This window comes from Erinaceus europaeus, chromosome 4 (assembly GCF_950295315.1).
Source record: "Erinaceus europaeus chromosome 4, mEriEur2.1, whole genome shotgun sequence".
Classification (NCBI taxonomy): Eukaryota; Metazoa; Chordata; class Mammalia; order Eulipotyphla; family Erinaceidae; genus Erinaceus; species Erinaceus europaeus.
Window position 1 is genome coordinate 85511898 of NC_080165.1, and position 26980 is coordinate 85538877.

The 26980-nt window shown below is 36.4% G+C and overlaps 1 protein-coding gene across 1 annotated transcript in view; it reads right to left on the reverse strand.

Moving 5' to 3' along the window:
* The window catches only part of PRIM2 (DNA primase subunit 2), a 292554-nt gene that overhangs the window by 14171 nt on the left and 251403 nt on the right, over window positions 1-26980 (reverse strand). Inside the window, exons 11-12 of the mRNA XM_007536606.3 lie at window positions 23914-24040; window positions 9312-9394 (exon numbers count right to left, since the gene is read on the reverse strand). Coding sequence (XP_007536668.2) covers window positions 9312-9394; window positions 23914-24040 — 210 coding nt within the window. The remainder of the gene's footprint in view (window positions 1-9311; window positions 9395-23913; window positions 24041-26980) is intronic.

Genomic DNA, 26980 nt, shown 5'->3' on the forward strand with positions numbered 1-26980 from the left:
TTATCCTATGATTTTGTCAATGATTCCTTTTTATAAATAAATTTTAAAAAAGTCTCTATAGGTAACATTAACTTATCCTGCAATAAATGAAACAAAATACATAACTCTATATAGTACTAAATTTTACTTTAAAAGACTACATTTTTATTTTAGTATATAGATTTGACTAACAATAGCATATGTTATTTGACTTTCTTTTTGTTAAATATTTATTTATTTTCCCTTCTGTTGTCCTTGTTTTATCGTTGTGATTATTACTGTTGTTTATTGATGTTGTTGTTGGATAGGACAGAGAGATGAAGAGAGATGGGGAAGATGGGGGAAAAATACAGACACCCGTAGACCTGCTTCACCACTTTTGAGGCTATCCCCCTGCAGGTGGGAAGCTAGGGGCTTGAACCAGGATCCTTAGCAGGTCCCTGCACTTCGTGCCATGTGCACTTTAACCCTTTGCGCTACCACCCGACCCCCTATGTTATTTAACTTTCAAAGGGATTTTTCTTTGAACCATCTTCAGTAATTTCCAAGTGACCATTTATTTATCTTTAGCTTATAAGGAGGAAGTGTATACAGAGATCAATTTCATTGATTTTTTGTGATAAGTAAAAAATACAACCACATCCTCTTGACACCAACTCTAATGCTCAACTTCCCATTTTTTCCTTAATGCAGTTTTAAGATTGACCAAGAACAACATGCACAGTTTCAGTTCCCACAGTAAGAAAAGCTAAGTACTGTCCTCATAAATCAGAAGAGATACTACTGGAAATAAAGCAGTTAGAAAAGTTGCTCTTAAACAGACCAAATAACATGTATCAGTAAGAAAATCATACGTGTTTTGGGTATTTCAGTGAAATACATCTTTGCATAGCATTTTTTAAATTACCTCCTAATTTTTTTTTTAAAAGGATGTTTACTTGTTCTCAGTTTAATATGTTACTAACTTCTGGAAATATTTTGGATTGTAATTAACCTCGTAAAAAGTGTAAAGAACATGGGGTCAGAGAGAATTCACTGGATAGAGCACATGCCTGGTGCTGTACCACATGAATAAGGGCTGGGTGGTGGCACAGAGTACATATATTACCATGTGTGAAGACCTGTGTTCAGGCCTCTTTACCCCACTATCTCTCACTTTGACTGGAGAGTCAAAGTGGAAAAAAAAAATGCAAGTGTGAGTGAGGCCCCAGTCCAAAGTATTTCAGTTTTTAGATCACTATTAAGTTTCTTGAAAGTGATACTTAGATTTTCTTTTCAAATGATCATTAATGATTATACTGAGTGAAAATTGTGACTAAGGGTGGTTACAGGATTTCGAATGTGAAGTCTCCCTCTGATTTGATTCCTGGGACTGCATATACCAGAGTCATTATTGGGTTCTCTCTCATCAGTAAACAAAGAAATCTTTAGGGGGAAAACAAATCTAGACACTAAAATGAAGTTTCCATAATGTTACAACTGAAAAATATTGGTTAATAGGTCATTTCAATAAAAATCTTTAAAAATGTGATTCATTTATATTCATTTATGGATCAAGATGTAAAACCAAATAATTATTTTAACAGGTCAAATATAACTATGCTAGAAGCAAATATTAAACTACAATGTGGAAATATAATGACTCAAACAATCCTCAGTCAGACATAAAAGCAGTGCTCTACAAAAGAAATGAGTGAAAACTGCAATTTTTATAGTCACAATTAAAAACATAAAAGCAGATGAACTTTACTTTTTAATACACCTTTTTAAAAGTCAGTATTTTACTATTACTGGGCTGTTTTATAGTTGTAATCTTGTAAATAAGATAGCAGGGGTATAATTCCAAACCCAATACCAAAGTTCTGTGCCCCAGCAACCCCAAGGATAATCTCAAAATCTTCAGGAGAGCTTCCCTTTTTCTTGTTGTTTTCAAGTTCATATGTCTCATAGAATACAAATTCCCAAGTCAAGATTTGTAATATCACATTGGTAGTTTGACATCGATCATAATAGGATTGCTTACATAACAGAAATGGCTGAAATAAATCAGAGCTTTTTTCACCCCCAGAGGTCTGATATATCAACATTACCTTCAGTCTATGTTAGTTTGGACCCAGCACATTTCAAGTAGCTAATAATCATAAAATGTAGTTAGTAACTATTAATTTGGACAAGCATAGGCCAGGTTCTGCAAAAAATGTAGACTTTCAGAGTTGGCAATACTCAATATTTTAAATATTCAATAGTTCTTTAGAAAATATTGTAGAACATGAAAATAGAGTCTAAGCACAAACTAGTATAAACTGATCCCCAGGAAACAGACATTGAATTGAAACCACTAGACAAAAACTTTTTTCAATTCTTTATCTTTCAAGTGGGGAGATAGGGATCCACCACTATTTCACTATCCATGGTGCTCCCATGGCACAGACAGAAAGGTATACTTCCTACTAGGTAAAAAACCACTTAACCCTTGATAGACTTTAAATGAGTAGACTTAAATGTGTTCAAAAAACTGAAAGGAACTATAGACAAACAGAAAATAACAATAAAGAGACCAAGTATAAAAAGGAACCATAAAGAAATTCCAGAGATCAGAATAACTCAAATAAAAAATTTAGACAAAGTGGCTTAGAAGGCAAAAAAGAAATCACTATTCCAGAAGATAGATAGGCCAATTTAGAGTCTCCAGTCCAAAGATTAACCACAATAAGGAATGCAGAAAAAAATTAAGAGCCAAAAAGTCAGTGGGATATTAGCATGTATATCAACAGATATATAATAAAATACTCTGTAGGGGTAGAAAAAATAATTGAAGACATAATGGCTGAAATTCTGGCAAATCTGATATATTACATGTAACCTGACACACTACAAAAAGGATAAATGCAAAGTGATTCATTCTGAAACACATGATAAATCATTGAAAGACAAAGACTAGAGGTCAGGGGTAGATAGCATACATAATGTTTATGCAAAGAGACTGTCATGCGTAAGGCTCTGAAGTGTCAGGTTCATCCCCCCCACTCCCCATAAGCCAGAGCTAATCAGTGATTTCATACACACACACACACACACACACACACACACACACACACACACACACACACACAGACTGGGCTGGCAAAACAGTTCACCTGCATAGTGCACCTGGTTTGTCATACACAGAATCTAAGTTCAAGCCAAGTTAACACAGCATTAGAGGACGCTGTAGTGCTGTGGTGTCTTTCTATCTGGAAAAGTCAGCCTGGAGCTGTGAAACAAGAACATCTTAGAAACTGTATGATAAATCACGTTTACATATTATACTGTTTATTATTTTAATTTATTTGTTGGGTAGAAACAGCCAGAAATTGAGAGGAAGGGGGAAATAGAGAGGGAGAGAGTCAGAGAGACACTTGCAGCTCTGCTTCACCACTTGTGAAGCTTAACCCCTGCAGGTGGGCACCAGGGGCTTGAAGTGGGGTCCTTATGCACTGTAATGTGTGCGCTTAATAACCAGGTGTGCCACTGCCTGGCCCCCGAAGAATTTTTAAATATTTACTTGGTAAGACAGAAGTTGAGAGGTGAAGAGGAGGTAGAGAGACATGTGCAACACTGTTTTACCACTCAAGAAGCTTCCCTCAAGCAGGTGGGTCATTCCACATGGTAATATGATAAGTATGCCATCGCCCAGCCCCTAACAGCTAAATTTTCAACAGAAATTGAAGAAGACAGTAAGACAAAACTACCAGCAACAGTTCATATGTGAAATGGTGGAGGGCTGGGAAATAGCTCACCTAGCACAGTGTGAGCATTTCTAGGATTGTTCACTGGCTCAAATGGTAATACTATAGATGGCACCATGGAAGCTCTGTGGATGGAGTAGTGAGTGCTGTGGTTTCACTCTCTCACAAACAAGGGTTGAAAAAAATTGGAGAGGTGATGGTATAGTGCATGCACAAAATAACTGGAGGAGAAACTAAGACATTCCCAGAGAATTTTTTTTCCCTTTTTGATAGAGGGAGAGAGTAAAGGAGACACCACGGTATTCTATGGCTATGAATCTTCTGTCCTGCATGCACTCCCATGTGGCAACCCAGGGCTCAAGACATGCATGGTAATGTGTAAGCTCTATGGGTGAGCCCTAGTGCTGGGAGTTCTAAGCAAAGCAATTAGGTAAGAAATAAAAGGCACTCAATAGGAAACTGTGGTAAAATGCTACCTATTTACAGATGGTATGGTCATATACATAAAGAAAAATCTTTAAAGAAACTAAAGAGCTATTTGAACAAACAAATCAAAGCTGTATAATAAATGAGCAACACAAATAATCTGATTGTATTTCTAACACTAGTAATGAGCAGTTAGAAAAGGAAATTATAAATATCCCATTTTAACAGCATTCAAAAGAATAAAATATACAGGGATAAGCAGTGCCTAGGAGGTGAAACATGTATGTGCTGGCAACTACAGAACATTCCTGGAAGGAATTAAAGTCTTAATAAAGTCATTTTTAGACAAGAAATGCTGGGCTGGGCTAGCTTCACGGGCGGTAGAGAGATGGCCAGGGACTCATGGCTGAGCTGGGAAGCAGTATCTCATTAATTAATCAGATACATCGCCTTTTATGCATCTCTTCACCAGAAGTGGTAAGGGAAAGGAAATGAATAGGAGAGGGGGTGGAGCAAAAAAAAAAAAAAGAGGGTGAACAGAACATAGAAAACTTCCATCTAACCAGTGGGGATTAAACCAATACCCTGCAGGCAGGGCAGGACCCAGGCAAAACAGTGATTATGTAAATAGACTACAACGTCAAGCAATGCAACAGAAGGGGTCTTAGAAGCATTCCAACAAAGAAATCTCTTATTCAAGGACTGAAAGGTAATACTGCCAAGATATCAACACTATCAAAAATAATCTACAGATATCAATCGCAAAGAGTTTTTTTTTTTTAAGAAATGGAAAAGTCAGTCCTCTATTTCATATGGAATTGCAATGGACTCTGAATACCCAAAACAATAATGAAAAGTAAAAAGTTAAAAGGATTCATTTCAAAACTTACTATAATTAAACTTTTAAAAAGTGGTACTGGCAAAAAGACACATAGGCCAATCCTATAGAAATGGTAGTCCAAAAATAAACTCATGCATCCTCATCCAACAGCATTTTGACTAGAGTATAAAACCATCACAATGGGAAAGCAGTCTTTTCAATAAGAGTCTTTTTATATCCATATGAAAAGGAATGAAGTTGGCCCCTTATATCACAAGTACTCAAAATGAATTAATAACCTTTAGGTCAAATCCCTGTAAGAAAATCAGGTGTCAATGTTCGCAACATTAAATTTGCAATTGATTTTTAGACATGCTATCAAAATAGTAAGAAAACATTGGATTTCAAAAATAAAAGTACAATTAACAATTCTTGTCCATCAGAGGACATTATCAATGTGTTCACAAAACCCTACAGAATCAAAGAAAATATTTGCAAATTGTTAAAGAGTGAATATTTGTGTCCTCTCCATTGATTTATTCATTACTTATTTACCACAGCACTGTTTGGCCCTGGTTTATGATAGTGCCATGAATCTCTGAGCCTAAGGCATGAAACTACATAGCTACTATGCTATCTCTCTGCTCTTCTCCATTTATAATTTGAAATCCTAACCTTCAGTGGTATTAGGAACTGTGACTTTGGCAGGCATTCTTACAGCAACCTTACAGTAAGACCCAAAAGAACTCAGGCCATTTCTACAACCAGAGAACACAGTCAGAAAATGATGACTTATGAATTAGGAAGGGGGACATCAGCAGACACCAAATGACTTCCTAGCTTCCAGAATTGTGAGGAATAAATTTCTGTTGTAATTTGTCATAGTAGCCCAAATGAACTAAGACAGAAATGTATTTGATAAGTCTAGTATTCAAAATATATAAGGAATTTGTATGTAATAACTAAAAGACAACTAAAAGGGGCAAGTTTTGATATATCTTTTCCAAACAAAGTTATACAAATGTTCAACATCATTAATCATCAGGGAAATGTACAGACCAATATAATTTTTGTTCTATTTTTTTTCTGACCAGAATGTTGCTCAACTCGTCTGTCAGTGGTGCCAAAGATCAAACCTGGGACCCTTCCCATGTGCTTGCTGTTGAGCTATTGATGCTTCCCAGTTCCCTCCAAGCCAGCATGAGATACCATTTCATAATTACTGTGAAGGTATTATTAATTGAATAACCTTTTCCCTGAAGATATGCCTAGCCCCTACTACTTCACAATGTGAACTTATTTGGAAACAGTCATTCTTAACTAATAATATTTTATCTGTTTTATTTCAGTGAGAGAGAAATACAGAGGGATAGACACAGTGACCAGGGCACTGCTCGGCTCTTTGTAGAGGTGTAAGAGACTGAACCTGAGACTCAGCCATCAAAGTCTTCTTGCATAACCATTTTACTATCTCCCTCACCCTCCAAACAGTTTTTAAAGGGACACTCAAATTAAAGCCAGGCTAGTAGAGTAGGCCTGCTTAAATATGATGAGAGTTCTTATAAAACAAGAAAACCAAGACAGAATGTACCAAAGTATGAAGATATAGAAGGTCATTTGAAAATGAAGGTAGAGACTGAAATGATGTACCTGTAATCCCGTCCAAAGATACTGCCTGAAATCCTGCAGAAATTAGAAGGGAAAAGTGGAACACATTGTCCCTTACTGACTTCAGTAAGAACCAAATCTGCCAAGGTTTGATTTCTGAATTCTAGCCTTAAAGAACTATGAGATATCTCCCCAGCCCACCCCGCAAACCATCGACTTCATGTTACATTAAAGTAGTCCCAGTAAACTAATACAGCTATATTTTTCTCCAAAGGAAAATAACTAGTGTCAGTAAGAAACTAGAGAAATTAGAACACTCATAATACTGCTGGTGGGAATGTAAAATTCACAGAGGTACAGCCTCTGAAGAAAAAGTTCAGTAATTCTTCAATAAATTAAAGTGGAATTACCATATGATGTAGCAATTACACTTTTGCATAAATACCCAGCAGAATTCAGACTAGGTACTCAAACACTTACATATGAATATTCTTATTAGCAATACTGTATTAGATAGCCAAAAGGTCAAAGAAAGTAAGTCCATGAAAGGATGAATGGATAAGTAAAATGTGGGACAGAATACATGGATATTCTTTCAGCAATAAAAATGTATCATTATATACTTTATAATATTACAATGAGCAAAAACATTCACTGATTCAACAAATGATGCCAACTCCATTGTGGTATATATTAAAATTAACTATTATTTATTCAGTTCTGTGAGCATTAAAGATAAGCCATTTGTGAGCTAGTACAATAGGATGATCATGTTTCTACTAAAGTAGGACACAACAAACTTATGGGAATCAGTGGGGGGAAAAAGTCATAACAAGAATGAATCAACCAAATTTTTTCTTTTCTTTTTAGAATTCTTATAGACTAATTTTTGGTAAGTTCTGGGAGCACACAGGGAGTAAGGTTAAAAATCATTTACTTGTGGTCCGGGAGGTGGCGCAGTGGCTAAGGCACTAGACTCTCAAGCATGAGGTCCCGAGTTTGATCCCCGGCAACACATGTACCAGAGTGATGGCTGGTTCTTTCTCTCTCCTCCTATCTTTCTCATTAATAAATAAATAAATAAATAAATAAATAAATAAATAATTTTAAAAAATCATTTACTCAGAGATCTCACAGTAGTCTATTACTGCTGTTATTACCATCTATTCATTAGGCACAGTGACTACTTAACTTGGACTTTATAAATAGCATGGACTATTTCAATGTTTTAAGCCTTTAGTCAAGTAATGCATGCAGAAGTAAAAAAAAAAAAAAAAGCACACAGCATGACTAATAATAGTATAGCTCTTACACAGTTCTTTCCTGCTTGGCAATTACTATTAACCATTACATCTTTGAGTTATTGAAGACATTGTCTATATAATTTTTATATATACAGATTTGATACATATGAGAAAGAGAAGCCAGAGTACCACTGACACAAGCAGTGCCAGGGATCAAGCAGAGAATATATACCAGTTCTGAAAGTTCCATATTCTACTAGATGAGCCATTTCCCTCACTGATATATATATAAATATATATAAATATATAAATAAATATTTATTTATTTATAATAAATATAAATATAAATAAATATATATAAATATATATATATTTATAAATATATAAAAATTTACCTCTATCTGTTAATCTATGGAATTCCTGTTATAAGCAATTAATATTTTGCTTCTTCCTCCCCAGTATTTTTTTCAATTAATAGAAACTAAGGTATAGTTTTCATACAGTAAAATGCACACCTCTTTGAGTGTACTAGTTTTCAAAATTTAACAAACTTAAGCCTTAATTTTATCACCTCAAAGTAGAGTCCAGGAGTCTATGTGAGCTTTCCTTACATCTTCTAATAACACCTTCAGTACTGTTCTGCCCAGAGTACTGAAAAGTTGTAGATTTGAAATGAATTAAAACTTTTGATGAGACATAAGCAATGGTTTTTACATAAATATAAAATTTTATTGCTTATGGATAGAGAAGTGTTCCACCTCTAAAATACATAGTTTTTCTTATCCCACAAAATGGAAATTCCTCTTAAACCCCTTCAAAAAATCCAAGCCAATTCAGAAATACTTTGTGATGAAAATAGTATTTTTAAAAAAGTATTCTTATCATGTACAAACTATTGTATTTACTGTCAAATGTAAAACATTAATTCCCCAATAAAGAAAAAAAAGTATTCTTCTAAAAGATAAACAACTGGCTTTACATTTGAGCATTTTTTTACACTTAAAGTGTTTATAAGACAAAGTATTCTGACAAATTATTAGATATAATGAACTATCAGAAATGTAGATTTAACATACCAGGAATTTATGTCTAGCCAAACATTCAGCCAGTACACACTACATTATCTTCTACTCTAACCTACAAGTAGCAAACAATTTGCCAAAATGAAATACTATGTTATTAATTTTTTAGTTTCATTAACAAATTTCACTAAATTGCTTTAAAATGTTTAATTAATTAAGAAAGGGTAACAAATTGAACAAATAAGGTTTCCAGCTTCCTGTATTACCAAGAAAAATTTAAATGAACTCAAAAGATGGAAGAACTATAATTGGCAAGCTGTCTAAACCACCAAAGTCAAGGTTTTTGCTTAATTCATCTAGAAGATAGGATGTCTGTATGAGGCCTGACAAGCAGTACACAACATTGTTGCAGGAACATTAAATGAATCTGAGAGGAACTGTCTGATGCCTCATTACTGAGGATGCAGAGCAGAATCTGACCTACCTGGTTTATCCCTCCGGGAGAGATCTTGTATGACTGCAACTTCTGCTTCAGCAGCTCTGGATCACTATGATGGAATGGGCACCCTGACAACAAAGAACAAGCCAGGATAGCAGCAAGGTTATTTACCCAGGACTTAGTACAATACCATACTTGAGAGACTGTCTAAGCTCCCCCTAATTGTCTAACAGCTTATTAATAAAAAAGTTAATTGCCCATGGGTGCAACTGCTTTCCTCTCTTTATCTAAATGAGGACTTAGCTGTTCCTTTATCAGGGTACTACAGGCTCAAGAGTTACATAAAACATTACAGCATTCTCAGGCTAAGTTTCCCATTTATAAGGAAGAGGAAACAGTTTTAATTATGCTACTTGCTAAGAAGCAGAGATAATCACAAAGTAATTTACTTAAATATTTATACAATCTTATGTTTTTTGTTTAAAAACACATAAAAATATAAAATAAGTTAGTGTTACCAAAAAAGAAAACCATATAAATGCTAATAGAGATTTTGTTTTTTTAATCTTAAAAAAAATTTTTTTAATTATCTTTATTTAGTTATTGGACAGAGACTTGTGAAGCTTTCCCCATAGGTGGGGACTGGGGGCTCGAACCTGGGTCCTTGCACATTGAAACATGCGCTCAACCATGTGCGCCACCACCAGGCATGCTTTTTCCCCTAAATTTTATTTTTCCTAAATAGAGATCCCATCATTTTCAAATGTCAACTAAATACCTATTTCCTATAGATAGAAAAACACAATAAAGTCAAAATACTAAGTTAAAAATTTAATGCAGAGAACCAAATTAGCTTTTCAACCACACAGATGATGGATCTGAAAGTGAATTAGAAAGAACTGTAAAGTTTTAATGAAATCAATGGGCAATAGATTGCAAAATGACAGAAAAAAACCCTAGACACCAACAGGTTTTTAAAAGATATTAGTTATAAAAAAATTCATGGAAGAAAACCACTATGAACAAGTTTATACAAGTTATAAAATTCAGAAAATTGCTAGTATATTTATTAAGATTAACAAATAGGAGGTGGGAGGGTATTGTACCTGACAGAGTGCACACATTCTAAAGAGGTTTAGTTCAAGTTGCTGGTACCTACATCTAGAGGGAAAGTTTCACAAGCAGTGGAGCAGTATTATAGGTGTCACGCCTCTCTAGCTCCTTGACCCTCTATCTAAAACAAACAAGAAGCCACTGAGAGTAGTAGAGTCCCAGCAATAATACTGGGTGCCAGGAAAAAAAAAGTACTAAAAAATAAATTTTAGCACAAAAAGTATCTTGAGAATGGATGAAGCACATAATTAAGAGTCTAGAGCTTCAACGTATAGGTTTAAATCTCACTTTACCATTTATTTGGGTGATGTTGGGCAAAATTTTTATCATGTTCTCTCAACTTTCTTTCAAGTGAGGAAAATAATCACTTAAAAAGATCTTGAGGGGTCGGGTGGTAGCGCAGTGGGTTAAGAGCAGGTGGCACAAAGCACAAGGACGCAGTGGGTTAAGAGCAGGTGGCACAAAGCGCAAGGACTGGCTCAAGGATTTGGGTTCAAGCCCCTGGCTCCCCACCTGCAGGGGTGTCGCTTCACAGGCGGTGAAGCAGGTCTGCAAGCGTCTATCTTTCTCTCCTTTCTCTGTCCTATCCAACAAGACGACATCCATAACAACAACAACAACAACAACAACTACAACAATGAAAAAAACAACAAGGGCAACAAAAGGGAAAATAAATATTAAAAAAAAGATTTTGTGAGAATAGAATATAAAGCTCTTACCATTAGTTTTCTCAAAAATACATTAGATAGTGAAAACTGCAGACCTTCCAATGAGAAAGAAAAGTGTACAGGGACTTCTTGATAGGACAAGAAGCACTAAAGCATATCAAAAAAGGAGATTAGTGGAAGTTAACTAAATCCTATTTGAAATAATAGTTTTATCAATATGAAAGGCAAGAAAGGAATAACAAAGTCAGTATGAAACTAAAGACTGCCACAGTGCTAAAAATTAAAATAAGTCTTGAATCTATGGCCACCGTGAGAAGGATACAGAGGAAACGTATTACCACTTAGAGAAGCTGGTGTTGTTTTTACAGATGACTGTAAGAAACTAGAACTAAATAACTCCTACTTTTTTCCTATCATCTAAATCAAAGAAAGTGATTTTTAAAACGAAGGGGCTACACATAGTAGCTGTAGATGAAGTGGCTCCATACTCAACTAACATTGATATAGTTAAGTATTTGATAAAGTTTCTCAACTTACATTTGTGGAAGAGATAAAAACAGTCTAGAAGACACTTATGACTATATAGATCTGTATCTAGTTGAGCAACCATTCTAGGCAGGGTTAGCTAATAAAATAACAACCGAGGCGACTCAATAGTTCTGCAAGTGACTCAAAGCTTAAGAAGACAGATAGATACTTATGGCCTCAAGTCAAGCACAAGAACAGCTTAAAAGCCATCACTCTATCCTAATAGGTCAAAATTGAAAAGCAAACAACCACCACCACCAAAAACATGGCCCAGCAATTATTCTTATACCTGTCTGAGAAGTAAGACCAGGGGCAAAACACTGTCCCAAACATTGGAGAGTGGCAAATACAGAAAATCAATTTTAGAGTAGAAATTTCTAGAGTACTAGAGTGCTAGAGTAGAAAAACCTAACCTGCAACTGACAAATTGTTTTTGGACCCTCAGTGTGGACAAGCAGGAGAGTTAAGACCCAGTGTCTGTGTGTGTGTGTGTGTGTGTGGGGAAGTGGACATACTTAGTAAGTTTAACTTCTAGGAATGCGTAACAAAGAAATCCTCTCATGTCTCCAGCAAGGGATAAAGCCAGCATTCTAAAACAGCTCATGAGGTGGTGCAGTGGATTAACCATTAGATTCACAGGCATAAGATTTGATATCTGGCATCACATGTGCTACAGTGATGTTCTGGGTCATATTTTCTTTCTTTCTCTCTTTCCCTATCTCATACACAAGTTTTTTAAAAAATAAAAAAAGAAGGAACCAGGTAGTGGAGCACCTGGCTGAGTGCACATGTTCCAGTGCAGAAGGATCCAGTTTCAAGCCCCTGGTTCCCACCTGCAGGGGGAAAACCTCACAAGTGGTGAAGCAGGGCTCCAGGTGTCTCTCTGTCTTTCTCTCTCTCTGTATCCCCCTTCCCTTTCAATTTCTGGCTGTCTCCACCCAACAAATAAATAAAGATAATTTTAAAAATTACAAATAAGGTTCTGCGGATCCAAGATGATGACTTGGAGGCAGCTGCTGATGTGAGCTCCGACAACAACTGCTGGAAAGGGTAGGATACCTGGCCCTCATCAGGACAGTGAGTAAGGGGTCCTAAGTGTGACACCAAGGAGGTGACGATAGCTCAATTTGGGTTAGAAAACAGAGAAAAAAGAAAGGAAATTTTTTTATTATTTCTGAAGCACACCTCTCACCCCTACTTTATAGCCAGACCCTGGGGGACTGGAGAGCTGCTACTAACTAGCAGGCTCCCCATTGAGCTTTTTTCTTTTTTTTTTGAGCTTTTTTCTTTACCAAGATTCCAGGCTCAATAGGGGTATGATTCCAATCCTTTTCCTTTCTGATTCCCTTTGGTCTTTTTTTTTTTTTTTTTTCTTTCTAAGTGGTTTAAGCTCAATTGGAGTGACAAATATCTGACCAATCAGAGCCTCACCTTGCCTGGGAAAGACTACCTAGAGGGTTTTTTTTTTTTTTTTTAACAATTGCCTGAGCTTAACAATTGGCTGCCTGAGCCAATCAGGAGCCATCCAGGCTGCAGACTGACTGTTAGGGTTTTTTTACTCTGTACTATTTTATTATCTATTATATATACACGTGTCCCTTTCCCCTCCTCCTTCAGGCTGACCAAAATTAACTTTTAGTGTATTTTCCATTGTTACGTGACTGGGTGTCAAATCCATTGTGAGAGGAACTTGTTTCACTCTACCTACCTCCTCTATTCACTTCCCCCCCTTCTCCCTCTTCCTAGATAATTAAAAAAAAAAAAAAAAAACTCTTTCCTTTCACTGCTCTTTCTTTCTATTATTTTTTTTCTCATTCTTGTCTTCTTTTCTTCCTTCCTCCTTCTACTGATTTCTGAATTCATTGATACTCATTTGTGAATTATTCTGGGGAAGAAATTTGTCAGAGTGGACTGTGTGTGTGTGTGTGTGTGTGTGTGTGTGTGTATCTCTATTCTACTTCCCTTTCTCCTCTTGCTACCCCCTAGAATTTACAGTAATTTGCATAATTGTATATTCTTGCTACCCCTTTTTTCCTGTCTCTTTTTCATTAGGATTTGGTTGCTATTTTTTTCTTGGACTGGAGGCATTGTTTGGCTAACTGGTATTGGTTAAACTGCTTCAATCCTTGCTTCAGTTACTACTGCAATTTCTGAGGTTAGTGACTGCATTTGTCATGAAGGTATTCAGTATAGCGTGGCTTGTACTCAAAACACAACAACTAAAGAACAGAACATAAAAATACAAAAACATATCAATAAATAAAAATGGTTAAACCAAGAGCAAATAAAACTGCTACTGTAATGAATGAAGACAAGAGCCCAGAAGAAACTATAAATCAGTCAGAAGTAACCATAGATAAGAAAAGTATGCAAGCAATAGTAAACTTAATAATCACAAAAATGAAGACAACTATGGAGGAAAAGGCTAGCAGAATTAGGGAAACAACTGATGAGACCCTCAAGGAAAATACCAGCTACCATGAGGTAATTAGAGAACTGAAAGCTTAAATAGCTGAACTGAAGAATGAAGCTGACGGAAGGGAAAGCAGACTAACAGAAGCAGAAAACAGAATTAGCCAGGCAGAGGATGAGCTAGAGAAAACTAAGAAAGAGGTAAAGGAACGCAAAAAGAGATAGAAAGACACTGAAAACAACAACATAGACGTATGGGATGGTCTCAAAAGAAGTAACATTTGCCAGAGGAAGAAAGAGAGGAAGGGGAAGGAAACATTCTAGAGGAAATTATAGAAGAAAACTTCCCAGACCTGAATAACAAGAAAGGACATTAAGATCCAAGAGGCTCAGAGAGTTCCAAACAGAATCAACCCAGACCCGAAGACACCAAGACACATCATAGTTACAATGAAAAGAAGTAAGGATAAAGAAAGGATCCTAAAGGCTGCAAGAGAAAAACAAAAAGTCACATAAAGAGGAAAACCCATAAGATTATCAGCAGACTTCTCCACTCAAACTCTAAAAGCCAGAAGAAAATGGCAAGATATCAATTGAGCCCTGAATGAAAAAGAGTTTCAGCCAAGGATAATATATCCTGCTAGACTTTCAAACTAGATGGAGGGATGAAAGCCTTCTCAGACAGACAAAAGTTAAAGGAGGCAACCATCACTAAGCCTTCCCTGAGAGAGGTTCTAAAAGACTTCTTATAAACAAGAATATCACTATAATACTTGCAATATATCAGAGCAAATAAAAAATTGTTGAATAATGGCACTACAATACATTAAATCCATAATATCAATAACTGCCAATGGCTTAAACTCACCCATTAAAAGGCACAGAGTGAAAGGATGGATCAGAAAACATTACCCAACCATATGCTGCTTGCAAGAATCCCATCTGACCCAACAAGATAAACACAGACTTAAAGTGAAATGATGGAAAACTATCATACAGGATAATGGACCACAAAAAAAGGGCAGCAACAACCATTCTCATCTCTAAGACAATAAGATTTTAAATTAAATAAAGTAATAAAAGATAGGCAAGGGCATTACATAATGATTAGAGGATCAATCAGCCAAGAAGATTTAAAATTATTAACATCTATGCACCCAATGAGGAACCAGCTAAATACATCAAACACCCACTGAAAGAACTACAAAAATACATCAATAGTAATACAATAATAGTGAGAGACTTTAACATCTCACTCTCACACTTAGACAGATCAACAAAGCAGAGAATCAGCAAAGAAAAAAAAAAGAATTAAATGAACAGGTGGACTGACATTTTCAGAGTTCTTCACCCCAAAAAACTGGAGAACACATTTTTTTCATATCCACACAACACATACTCAAGGAAAGACCATGTTAGGCCACAAAGACAGCATCAATAAATTCAAGAACATTGAAATAATCCCAAGTATCTTCTCAGACCACAGTGGAGTAAAGCTAATATTTAACAACAAACAGAAAATAACTAAAAGACACAGAATTTGGATACTAAATAACACTAGGTCAGAAAGACACTGAAGCAAGAAATCCAAATGTTCCTGGAAACAAATGAAATGAAGACACAAACTATCAAAATATTTGGGACATAGCTAAAGCAGTATTAAGAGGAAAATTCATAGCCATACAATCACACATTAGAGACCAAGAAAAAGCTCAAATAAATGGCCTTACTGCACACCTTAAGAACTTAGAGGAAGAGGAACAAAGGAACCCTAAAGCAACCAGAAGGACAGAAATCACTAAAATTAGAGCAGAAATAAATATCGAAAATAAGAGAACCATACAAAAGATCAATGAAGCCAAATGTTGGTTTTTTAAAAAATTAAACAAGACAAATCCCTAGCCAGAATCACTAAAAAAAAAAAAAAAAAAAAAAAGGAGAGCACTCGAATTAACAGAATTGTAACTGATAGAGGAGATATTACAATTGACAACACAGAAATACAGAAAATCTTGCGAAAGTTCTATGAAGAACTATATGACACCAAGCTAGAGAAACTGGAAGAAATGGAAGAATTCTTAGAAACATATCCCCTTCCAAAACTGAACGAAGAAGAACTACAAAACCTAAATACACCAATCACAGACAAAGAAATCAAAAAAGTTATTAAACAATCTCCCCAACAACAAAAGTCCTGGACCAGATGGCTTCACAAATGAATTCTACAAAACCTTCAGGAAACAGTTAATACTCATACTTCTAAAGCTTTTCCATAAGATGGAAGAATCAGGAACATTGCCTTCCAACTTCTATGAAGCCAACATCACCCTAATACCAAAAGTAGATAGGGACACAGCAAAAAAGGAAAACTACAAACCAGTATCTCTGATGAACATATATGCCAAAATATTAAACAAGATCAGCAGGAAATACAGTAAGGTGTCAGGCTACAAAATGAACATTCAAAAGTCAGTGGCATGCAAACACTAAGTCAGAAGAAATTGAAATCCAGAAATCAATTCCTTTTACTATAGCAACTAAAACAATAAAATATCTAGGTGTAAACCTAACCAAAGAAGTGAAAGACTTGTATACTGAAAATTAGGAGTCACTATTCAAGAAAATAGAAAAAGACACAAAGAAGTGGAAAGATATTCCATGTTCATGGGTTGGTAGAATTAACATCATCAAAATGAATATACTACCCAGAGCCATCTACAAATTTAATGCTATCCCCATCAAGATCCCAACCACATTTCTTAGGAGAATAGAACAAATGCTACAAATGTTTATCTGGAACCAGAAAAGACCTAGAATTGCCAAAACAATCTTGAGAAGAAAGAACAGAACCAGAGGCATCACACTCCCAGATCTCAAATTGTATTATAGGGCCATTGCCATCAAAACTGCTTGGTACTGGAACATGAATAAACACACTGAACAGTGGAATAGAATTGATGGTCCAGATTAAGCCTCCACACCTATGGACATCTAATCTTTGACAAAGGGGCCCAGACTATTACATGGGGAAAGCAGAGTCTCTTCAACAAATGGTGTTGGAAAAAATGGGTTGAAACACACAGAAGAATGAAACTGAACCACTGTATTTCACCAAATACAGAAGTAAATTCCAAGTGGATCAAAGAATTGGATGTTAGACCAGAAACTATCAGATACCTAGAGGAAAATATTGGCAGAATTCCCTTCCGCATAAATTTTAAAGACATCTTCAATGAAATGAATCCAATTACAAAGAAGACTAAGGCAAGTATAAACCTTTGGACTACATCAAATTAAAAAGCTTCTTCACAGCAAAAGAAACTACTACCCAAACCAAGAGACCCCTCACAGAATGGGAGATCTTTACATGCCATACATCAGACAAGAGTTTAATAACCAACATATATAAAGAGATTGCCAAACTCAACAAGATAACAAATAACCCCATCCAAAAATGGGGGGAGGACATGGACAGAATATTCACCTCAGAAGAGATCCAAAAGGCTGAGAAACACATGAAAAATGCTCCAAGTCTCTGATTGTTAGAGAAATGCAAACAAAGACAACAATGATATACCACTTCACTCCTGTGAGAATGTCATACATCAGAAAAGGGAACAGCAGCAAATGCTGGAGAGGGTAAGGGGTCAAAGGAACCTTCCTACACTGCTGATGGGAATGTCAATTGGTCCAACCTCTGTGGAGAACAGTCTGGAGAACTCTCAAAAGGCTAGAAATGGACCTACCCTATAATCCTGCATTTTCTCTCCTGGGCATATAGCCTAAGGAACCCAACGTATCCATCCAAAAAGATCTGTGTACACATATGTTCTTAGCAGCACAATTTCTAATAGCCAAAACCTGGAAGCAACCCAGGTGTCCAACAGATGAGTGGCTGAGCAAGTTGTGGTATATATATATTACTCAGCTGTTAAAAATGGTGACTTCACCGTTTTCAGCCGATCTTGGATGGACCTTGAAAAAGTCATGTTGAGTAAAATAAGTCAGAAACAGAAGGATGATTATGGGATGAACTCATTCTCAGGCAGAAGTTGAAAAACAAGATCAGAAAAGAAAACAGAAGTAGAACCTGAAATGGAATTGGTGTATCACACCAAAGTAAAAGACTCTGGGGTGGCTGGGTGGGGAGAATACAGGTCCAAGAAGGATGACAGAGGACCTAGTGGGGGTTGTATTGTTATATGCGAATCTGGGGAATGTTATGCATGTACAAACTATTGTACTTGCTGTTGAATGTAAAACATTAATTCCCCAATAAAATAAAATAAAAAAGAATTAAAAACAACAACAACAAAAAAAAAAAACCCCAAGATCTTGGCCAACCGGATACAGCAGTATATCACAAAGATTGTTCATCACGACCAAGTGGGATATGTCCCAGGAATGCAAGACTGGTTCAACATCCGTAAATGAATCAATGTCATTCACCACATCAATGAAAGCAAAGCCAAAAACCACATGATTGTCTCAATAGATACAGAGAAATCCTTTGACAAAATCCAACACCCATTCATGCCCAAAACTCTACAAAAAATGGGAATAGACGGGAAATTCCTCAAGATAATACAATCCATATATAGCAAACCTACAGCCAATATCATACTTAATGGACAGAAGCTGAAAGCATTCCCTCTCAGATTGATCGGGAACTAGACAGGGCTGTCCACTATCACCATTACTCTTCAACATAGTATTGGGAGTTCTTGCAGGCAAGAGAAAGAAATCAAAGGAATACAGATTGGAAGGGAAGAAGTCAAGCTCTCACTATTTGCAGATGATATGATAGTATACATAGAAAATCCTAAAGAATCCAGCAGAAAACTACTGGAAGTTATTAGGCAAGATAGTAAGGTGTCAGGCTACAAAAATCAATGGACAAAAATCAGTGGCATTTCTATATGCAAACACTAAATCTGAAGAAGACATCCAGAAATCATTCCCATTCACTGTTGCAGCAAAATCAATAAAATACCTAGGAGTAAAGCTGACCAAAGAAGTGAAAGACTTGTATACTGAAAACTATGAGAAACAGAAACTGATACCAAGAAATTGAAAGACAATCCATGCTCATGGATTGGAAGAATAAATATCATCAAAATGAATATTCTCTCCAGAGCCATATATAAATTTAATGTGATACCCATTAAAGTTCCACCAAGCTTCTTTAAGAGAACAGAACAAAAACTACAATATCTTGAACCAGAAGACACCTAGAATTGTCAATAAAATCTTGAGGAAAAGAAACAGAAATGGAGGTATCACACTCCCAAATCCAAACTACATTATAAGGCCATCATCAACACAGCCTGGTAGTGTAACAAAATAGGCACACAGACCAGTGGAACAGAATTGAAAGCCCAGAACTAAACTCCCACACCTATAGACAGATATCTAATCTTTGATAAGGGGGCCCAAAGTATTAAATGGAGGAAGGAGGCTCTCTTCAATAAATGGTGCTGGGAAAACTGGTTTGAAACATGCAGAAGAATGAAACTGAACCACTTTCACCAGAAACAAAAACCAACTCCAAATGCATCTCATCAGAAACAAAAATCACCAAAAACAAAAATCAACTCCGCATAGATCAAAAACTTGGATGTTAGACCAGAAACTATCAAGTATTTAGAGGAAAACCTTGGTGGAATACTTTCCCACCTAAATCTCAAGGACATTTTTTATGAAACAAACACAGCTGCAAGGAAGACTAAAGAAGAAACAAACCAATGGGACTACATCAAATTGAAAAGCTTCTGTACAGTCAAAGAAACTATCACACAAAGAGACCCCTCACAGAATGGGAAAAGATCTTCACATGCCATACATCAGACACGAGACTAATAACCAAAATATACAAAGAGCTCAGTAAAATTAACACCAAAAGAGCAAATGACCCCATCCAAAAATGGGCAGAGGAGATGAACAAACATTCACCTCAGAGGAGATCCAAAAGGCTAACAAACATGAAAAACTGTTCCAGGTTGCTGATTGTCAGAGAAATGCAAATAAAGACAACATTGAGATACCACCTCACTCCTGTGAGAATGGCATACGTCAAAAAGGACAGCAGCAACAAATGCTGGAGAGGCTGTGGGCACAGAGGAACCCTTCTGCACTGCTGGTGGGATTGTATATTGGTCCAGCCTCTGTGGAGAGCAGTCTGAAGAACTCTCAGAAGGCTAGACATGGACCTTCCATATGACCCAGTAGTTCCTCTCCTGGGGATATACCCCAAGGATTCCATAATGCCCAACCAAAAAGATACGTGTATGCATATGTTCATAGCACAATTCATAATAGCTAAAACCTGGAAGCAATCCAGGTGCCCAACAACAGATGAGTGGCTGAAAAGCTGTGGTATATATACACAATGTAATACTACTCAGCCATTAAAAACAATGAATCCACCTTCTCTGACCCACTGTGGATGGAACTAGAAGGAATTATGTTAAGTGAGCTAAGACAGAAAGATAAAGATGAGTATGGGATGATCCCACTCATCAACAGAAGTTGAGAAAGAAGAACAGAAAGGGAAACTAAAAGCAGGATTTGACTAAATCTAGAGTAGGGCACCAAAGTAAAAACCCTGTGGTGAAGGGGAGGGTGGACATTTGGCTTCCTGGGGTAGCAGGGGTGCTGGGATGGGTGGGTGGGATGGGACACAGATTTTTGGTGGTGGGAATGGTGTTTATGTACACTCCTATTAAATTGTAGTCATATAAATCACTATTGATTGTATATGTCTTGAGCTTTTTTTTTTTTTTGTCTTGAGCTTTTTAAAGCACAGACTGAGTCTTTTTAATACATAGGCTGAGTCTTTTGATATGTTGACTCTCTCAAAAGCCTAGACAAGGGAGAACAGAAGCAACCAGTGGTGCAGCTATATACAAGATGCTGGGTATTATACAGCAAATCCTAACAAAGGGACTTTTTAAAGTTAACCCAATTACCAAATAATGTGATGATAACAATAACTATCCATTGTCTTCTTGAACCCTAAGATAGCAGGAACCTTACATTTCCACTATAGAGCCTATATTTCCCCCAGTCCTGGAACCTTAAGGTGGGGCCCACTTTCCTGCATGCTTCTCTCATTTCATATCAAATAATATTGCATTTGCCGATCACAACCTAATCAATGCAAGGAGTGCCACCTCAGCATGCTTCACTTCAGACTGTCCAGAGACTTCAGGTATGGAATGATAACCCTTCAGCTTCATTACTCGGGTGAGACCTTTCTTCTCATAGTATTCTCTAATTCCATTTCAGGTGGTTCACTTCCTAGCAAAGTCCCCAAACCTAGATATAGACCATGTCCCCTGAGATAGAGCATATGTTCACATGTATCCATAACCTAGGGCTAAATATATACCTAAAAGCAAAAGTACACAATAGTCTGCAGTGAGTACTCCCCCCCCCCAACACTTCATCTGCACTATTACAGCCTTTAGGTCCATAATTGTTCAACAATTTGTTTGGCTTTGTATGTTAACTCTGTTTTCAGCCACCAGGTTCCAGATGTCAGCAGGATGCTGATCAGACTTCCCTGGACAGACGACCCCACCAATGTGTCCTGGAGCTCTGATTCCCCAGAGACCCACTCTACTAGGGAAAGAGAGAGGCAGACTGGGAGTATGGATTGACCAGTAAATGCCCATGTTCAGTGGGGAAGCAATTACAGAAGCCAGACCTTCCACCTTCTGCATCCCATAATGACATTGGGTTCATACTTCCAGAGGGATAATGAATGGGAATGCTATCAAGGGAGGGGACGGGATATAGAGATCTGGTGGTGGGAATTGTGTGGAATTGTACCTCACCTATCCTACGGTTTTGTTATTGTCTCCTTTTTAAAAATAAATAACAAATAAAATAAAACAAATATTTAAAAGAAATAAAAATAAACAGAAGTGAAATATCCAACTCCAGGCTCCTTTAGCTGTCTTGCACTATGTCCTCTTTTTTCCCACATCAGTTACCTGCCTGGTGAAATTGCTAAGAAAAGCTGCAAGATTTCTCAACAAAAGTCTATGATAACTGGTTCTCAAAATTTAGAAAATTTTGTGAACCTGAGAATCTTCATTTCTAAACTGTACCTTATGTAACCAATATAAATGATAAGTATTGGGTCATCAGAAAAGCCTAGTGAATTTTTCTATGCAAAAATGTGTCATGACTTTTCCGACAATTCAGTATTACTGTGTCTATCACTACTGGTTAACTTTTCATCTATTACCTACAAATGCACAGGCATATATTAATGCTTTGGACACATGGAGTAACTTTCTTTTTGAGGAAGTATAGCTGTATTGATTATGGTTATTATTTTCCCCCATTTTATTGGAAGGGGGGGTTTAGTGGTTTATAGTAAAATTGTTGACACATGGCTACAATTTATCATTGCTCATGGTAGGTGTCTGCAGAACACTCTCACACCCAATTTAGGACCTTTCCATCATCATACATAATTTTCTTAAATATCTGTGACTATCTGAACAGTGGGAAAGTGTGTATATGATCATTTATTTAAATGATTCATATACATACATAAAGTTGATTTTCACACACTAAAACAAATTTTTGGATACATATTATAGCAAACACTGGTAATCTAACATTTCATATGGGCTGACCAGTCACTGTGACATATCAAACGAGAGTTTTTCAAGCTTATGATGAGAGAACTATTTTAGAAAAAAACTGAACTCAAGCCTATATAAAAATTTAACATAAATATTTTTAATCTACAACTAGGGCAAAATGATAATTGTTTGATACCATGAACAGCTCAAATCCTCATTAATCTTTGTTAATTAAATGATAGTAATAAAAATGAAATACTTTTTAGTAATATCTTGAAATTAAATCCACCATTCTAAAGTTAATGCTTGGTGAATGAATGAATTACAGCAACTGTTTTCAATCTAGAATTCCTGAAACTGTGTTTATAAAACAAGCTAATGAGGTTTACAGTTAATGGTATTTATATACTTTCCCCATATTTGGGAGTGTTTCTCTATCCCGATCCAGCTTTCTAGTCCTGTTCTCAACTCTGACACCATCTTCCCAGATTATACTTACTAGCCTAGCTGCATTTTAGCTATCGAGCTCAGGCAAAAATTAGTAAAGTCCTAGGCACCTTGGACTATACCTAAAATAGACTTCCTAGCTTCTTTCCTTAATTCCTTCTGCTTTGTATCTTACTGTTTTTCAGCCATCAAGTTTCAGATGCTACTATGATGCCAACCTGACCTCACCAGTGTGTCCTGGAACCTCACCTCCCCAGAGTCCTATCCCATCAGGAAAAGATAGAAATAGGCTAGGGGTATGGATTGAAATGTCCATGTTCAGTGAAGAAGCAATTATAGAAGCCAGACTTTCCACCTTCTGTATCCCATAAAGATCTTTGGTCTATACTCCCAGAAGGATAAAGAATAGGGAAACTTCCAATGGAGAAGTCTGGTGGTGCGAACTGTACCCCTCTTATCCTACAATCTTGTCAATCATTATTAAGTCACTAATAAAAAATACTGAAAAAAAAATACGCAAGCTAATGGAATAGAAAAAAATTTGAGATGGTGAAGAAGAAGGAAAAAAGCAAGAAATTTCAAAAACTTATGAAAGCTTTTTATCTTCTGAAGATAGGTAAGGGGGAAAATCTTCAACTAAGGAGCCCGATAGAACACAAACTAAGGAGCTACCACTGAATTTCTTTTCTCTGACCTAGTTCAGTAATAAGACAAATCACTAGAAGAGTAACAGAGCTCTAGCTTGACAACTAATGACTGACATAAGTTACAAGCTAGTTCCTGACAATAATGCAAAAAGTCATTACATTGTTTTGGTGTTTGTTACAGTGCTCTTGGGTCACTGTCATTTTTGCAAATCTATCCAGTAAAAGTACTCACCATGATAATCTCCTTGGCTTGGTGGATTGGTTACAATGATCTTCAAGCAACTGAAAGGTGTATAGTCTGTCCTCTTGCCTTCCTTTCCAAAGCTATGACGTATGTTATAGGAGTAGCATTTATCAAACTGATTGGAGGAAAAAAGAGAAAGTAAGTCAATATTGTAATACTGGTGTCAGCAATGCCAACTAAGAGTTATTTTAAAAAATAAACACAGTATTTATAGGCAGATATACATATACATATTTGGAATCACTATAATACAAACAAAAATTTTAAAGGTGTGAATTTATAGAAAGTGAATCTCTCAGGTAGAATAACACTAATGTGGGACTGGTGGTACATCCAGTTGAGTGCATACTTCACCATGAGCAAGAACCTAGGTTCAAGCCCCCAGTCCCCACCTGCATGGGGGAATTTTACAAATGGTGAAAGCAGTACTACAGGTGTCTCTTTTTTATTTCCCCTTCCCCTCTCAGTCCTTTCAAAGAAAAAGGGAGAGGAGGGAAAAATAGCCACTGAGAAAAGTGGTGGATTTATTGTATAAGCACCGAGCCCCAGTGATAACCTTGGAGGCAAAAAAAAAAAAAAAGAAAGAAAGAAAAAGAAAAAGAAAAAGCTAGTGTTTATATCTATGTTTGAAGATGAAGATAATTCTTTATTGAGGATAGTAACATTCCCAGTCTTAGTATAGTTCCCAAGATATAGATATAAATCGCTTTATCCTCTCCATTCTTGTTCCACCAGAATTCCCATATGATACACTTGCTATAATTTATTCCTTCCTCTGAATTTTCACAATACAGCACACATGTTTAGCAAATGCTTGGTGAATGAATGAATGAAAGAAAAAAGGACAGAAATTGCTTTCTGTCTAGAATTTCTGAAACTGTGTTTACAAAACAAGCTAATGGAATAGAAAGAATTTTGAATTTTGGGTGGGAGGAATAGGAGAAGAACAAGGAGAAAACATAACCAACACTTATGGAAAGATCTGGTACAATGACACTATAGAATATTCTTATGCTTTAAGAAACACATATAAGAAAATCAGTAAGAGACAGAAAAATTATAGGCTTTTAAAAATTATTATTATTAAATTTTGAGGTTATAATTTACAGATAAAGCTATAGAACGCATAGATCCCAAGATCAGTTTAATCTATTCTAACAAATCAATGTGCCTATGATACCAATATCTCTAGTAAGAGATATAACATTTCTAAGTCGGGCAAAATAGCTTATTTTGCCAAGAGCATGACCGAGGTTCTAGCTGATCTCCACTGCATTGCAGGTCAGCTAGGATATTTATAACATTATTTGAAGGCCATACAAAATTATCAACTTAAAAGTTAACACAGTATTGTTATGGAAAATTCTGCAATTGCTTTGTCAGGACCAGAACAAAAGACTTAGCGAGCCACATATGGCTAAATGTTCCACCCATTCTAACAGAAAAAGCCAGCTGAAGCAGCAGAACCCCAGCAGATGGAGATGGGGGGGGAGTGAGGAAAAAAAGGAAATATAACATTTCCAAATGAATGAGGTCTACATACATCATCTTAAGCTAAATATGGCTTAAAGGGCTTTGGGATTCTGTGGTGTGAAAGCCAAGTTACAAGGAGTTTTTCCTCTAAAATGTATGGCAAATAAGGGTTGTCTAGTTTTACAAATAAAAGTGTCTAGAGTCTCTAGGATGATAATAATTATAAAAATCACATAGATTAGTTCTATTACTAATACAAAGGGCTCTTTATGTAAATACTGTAGCTCAGGGGCCAGGCAGTGGCATACCTAGTTAAGTGAATAAGGTTCAAGTTATAGTGCACAAGGTTCAAGTCCCTGGTTTCCACCTGCAGAGGAAAAGCTTCATGAGTGGTGAAGTAGGGCTGCAGGTGTCTTTCTGTCTCTTTCTCTGTATGTGTATCTAACACACACACACACACACACACACACACACACACACACACACACACACACACGCACACACACACACTATAGCTCAACTGGTGTAGCATGGGATTTGGAAACCCAAGGCTCCTAGTTCCATCCCTGACACTGCATGTACCAGTCATGCTCTGCTTTTTCTCTCTGATGTGAAAATCTCTCTGAGACAGGCTGGGAGTATGGATCGACCTACCAATGCCCAAGTTCAGCAGAGAAGTAATTACAGAAGCCAGACCTTCTACATTCTGCACCCCACAATGATCCTGAGTCCATACTCCCAGAAGGATAAAAAATAGGGAAGCTATCAAGGGAGGGAATTGGATAGGGAGCTCTACTGTGTGGAAATGTATCCCTCTTATCCTATAGTCTTGTCAATATTTCCTTTTTATAAATAAAAAGAAAATATCTCTTTATCTCATATAAATAAACCTTTAAAATGTAAAAACACCATGTAAATGTCTTTTCTAAGAGAAAATTTGCTCTTTTAATTAATTAAGGGGTAGGGGTAAAGAACTTTCCCTGTATCTTCTCATATACTAATGTTTAAGCCAAAATGTCATATTTTAGGATGGCACATTCTGGTACGCTTTACACACATTCCCCCCCATGTGAAAAACAATTTTTTAGAATATAGACAGGGAGAGAGAGAGACAGACAGACAGACAGACAGACAGAAACCACAGCACCAAAGCTTCCTGCAAGGCTGTAGGGGAGCTGTGGGGAAAGAGCTTGAACCTAGCACACATGGCAAAGCAAAGTGAGCTTTCCCACTGTCCTCAGCGGGAATTTTTTTTTTTTTTCCAAATATTGGTTCTGAAAACATTTTCAACTTATTAAACTGCTTTAAGGCCCTTACCAAATCTGACCCTAAATCTGTGGCTCTATTTTAGATGCTGTATTATCTCACTGATGTATTAGAGCAAACCACAAATTCCCATCATGTAAGTACTCCTTTGGTCTTTTCCAATGTTATTTTGTTTATTCTATGTCCATGAATTTACATATATATTTTAGAATTAGCTTATTCATTTCTATTAAAAAAAACTGCTGGAGCTTATTTTTAAACAGTCAATAGCTTATGGCCTTCCAATTATTTATCTGCCCATGAGCAATCTACAACT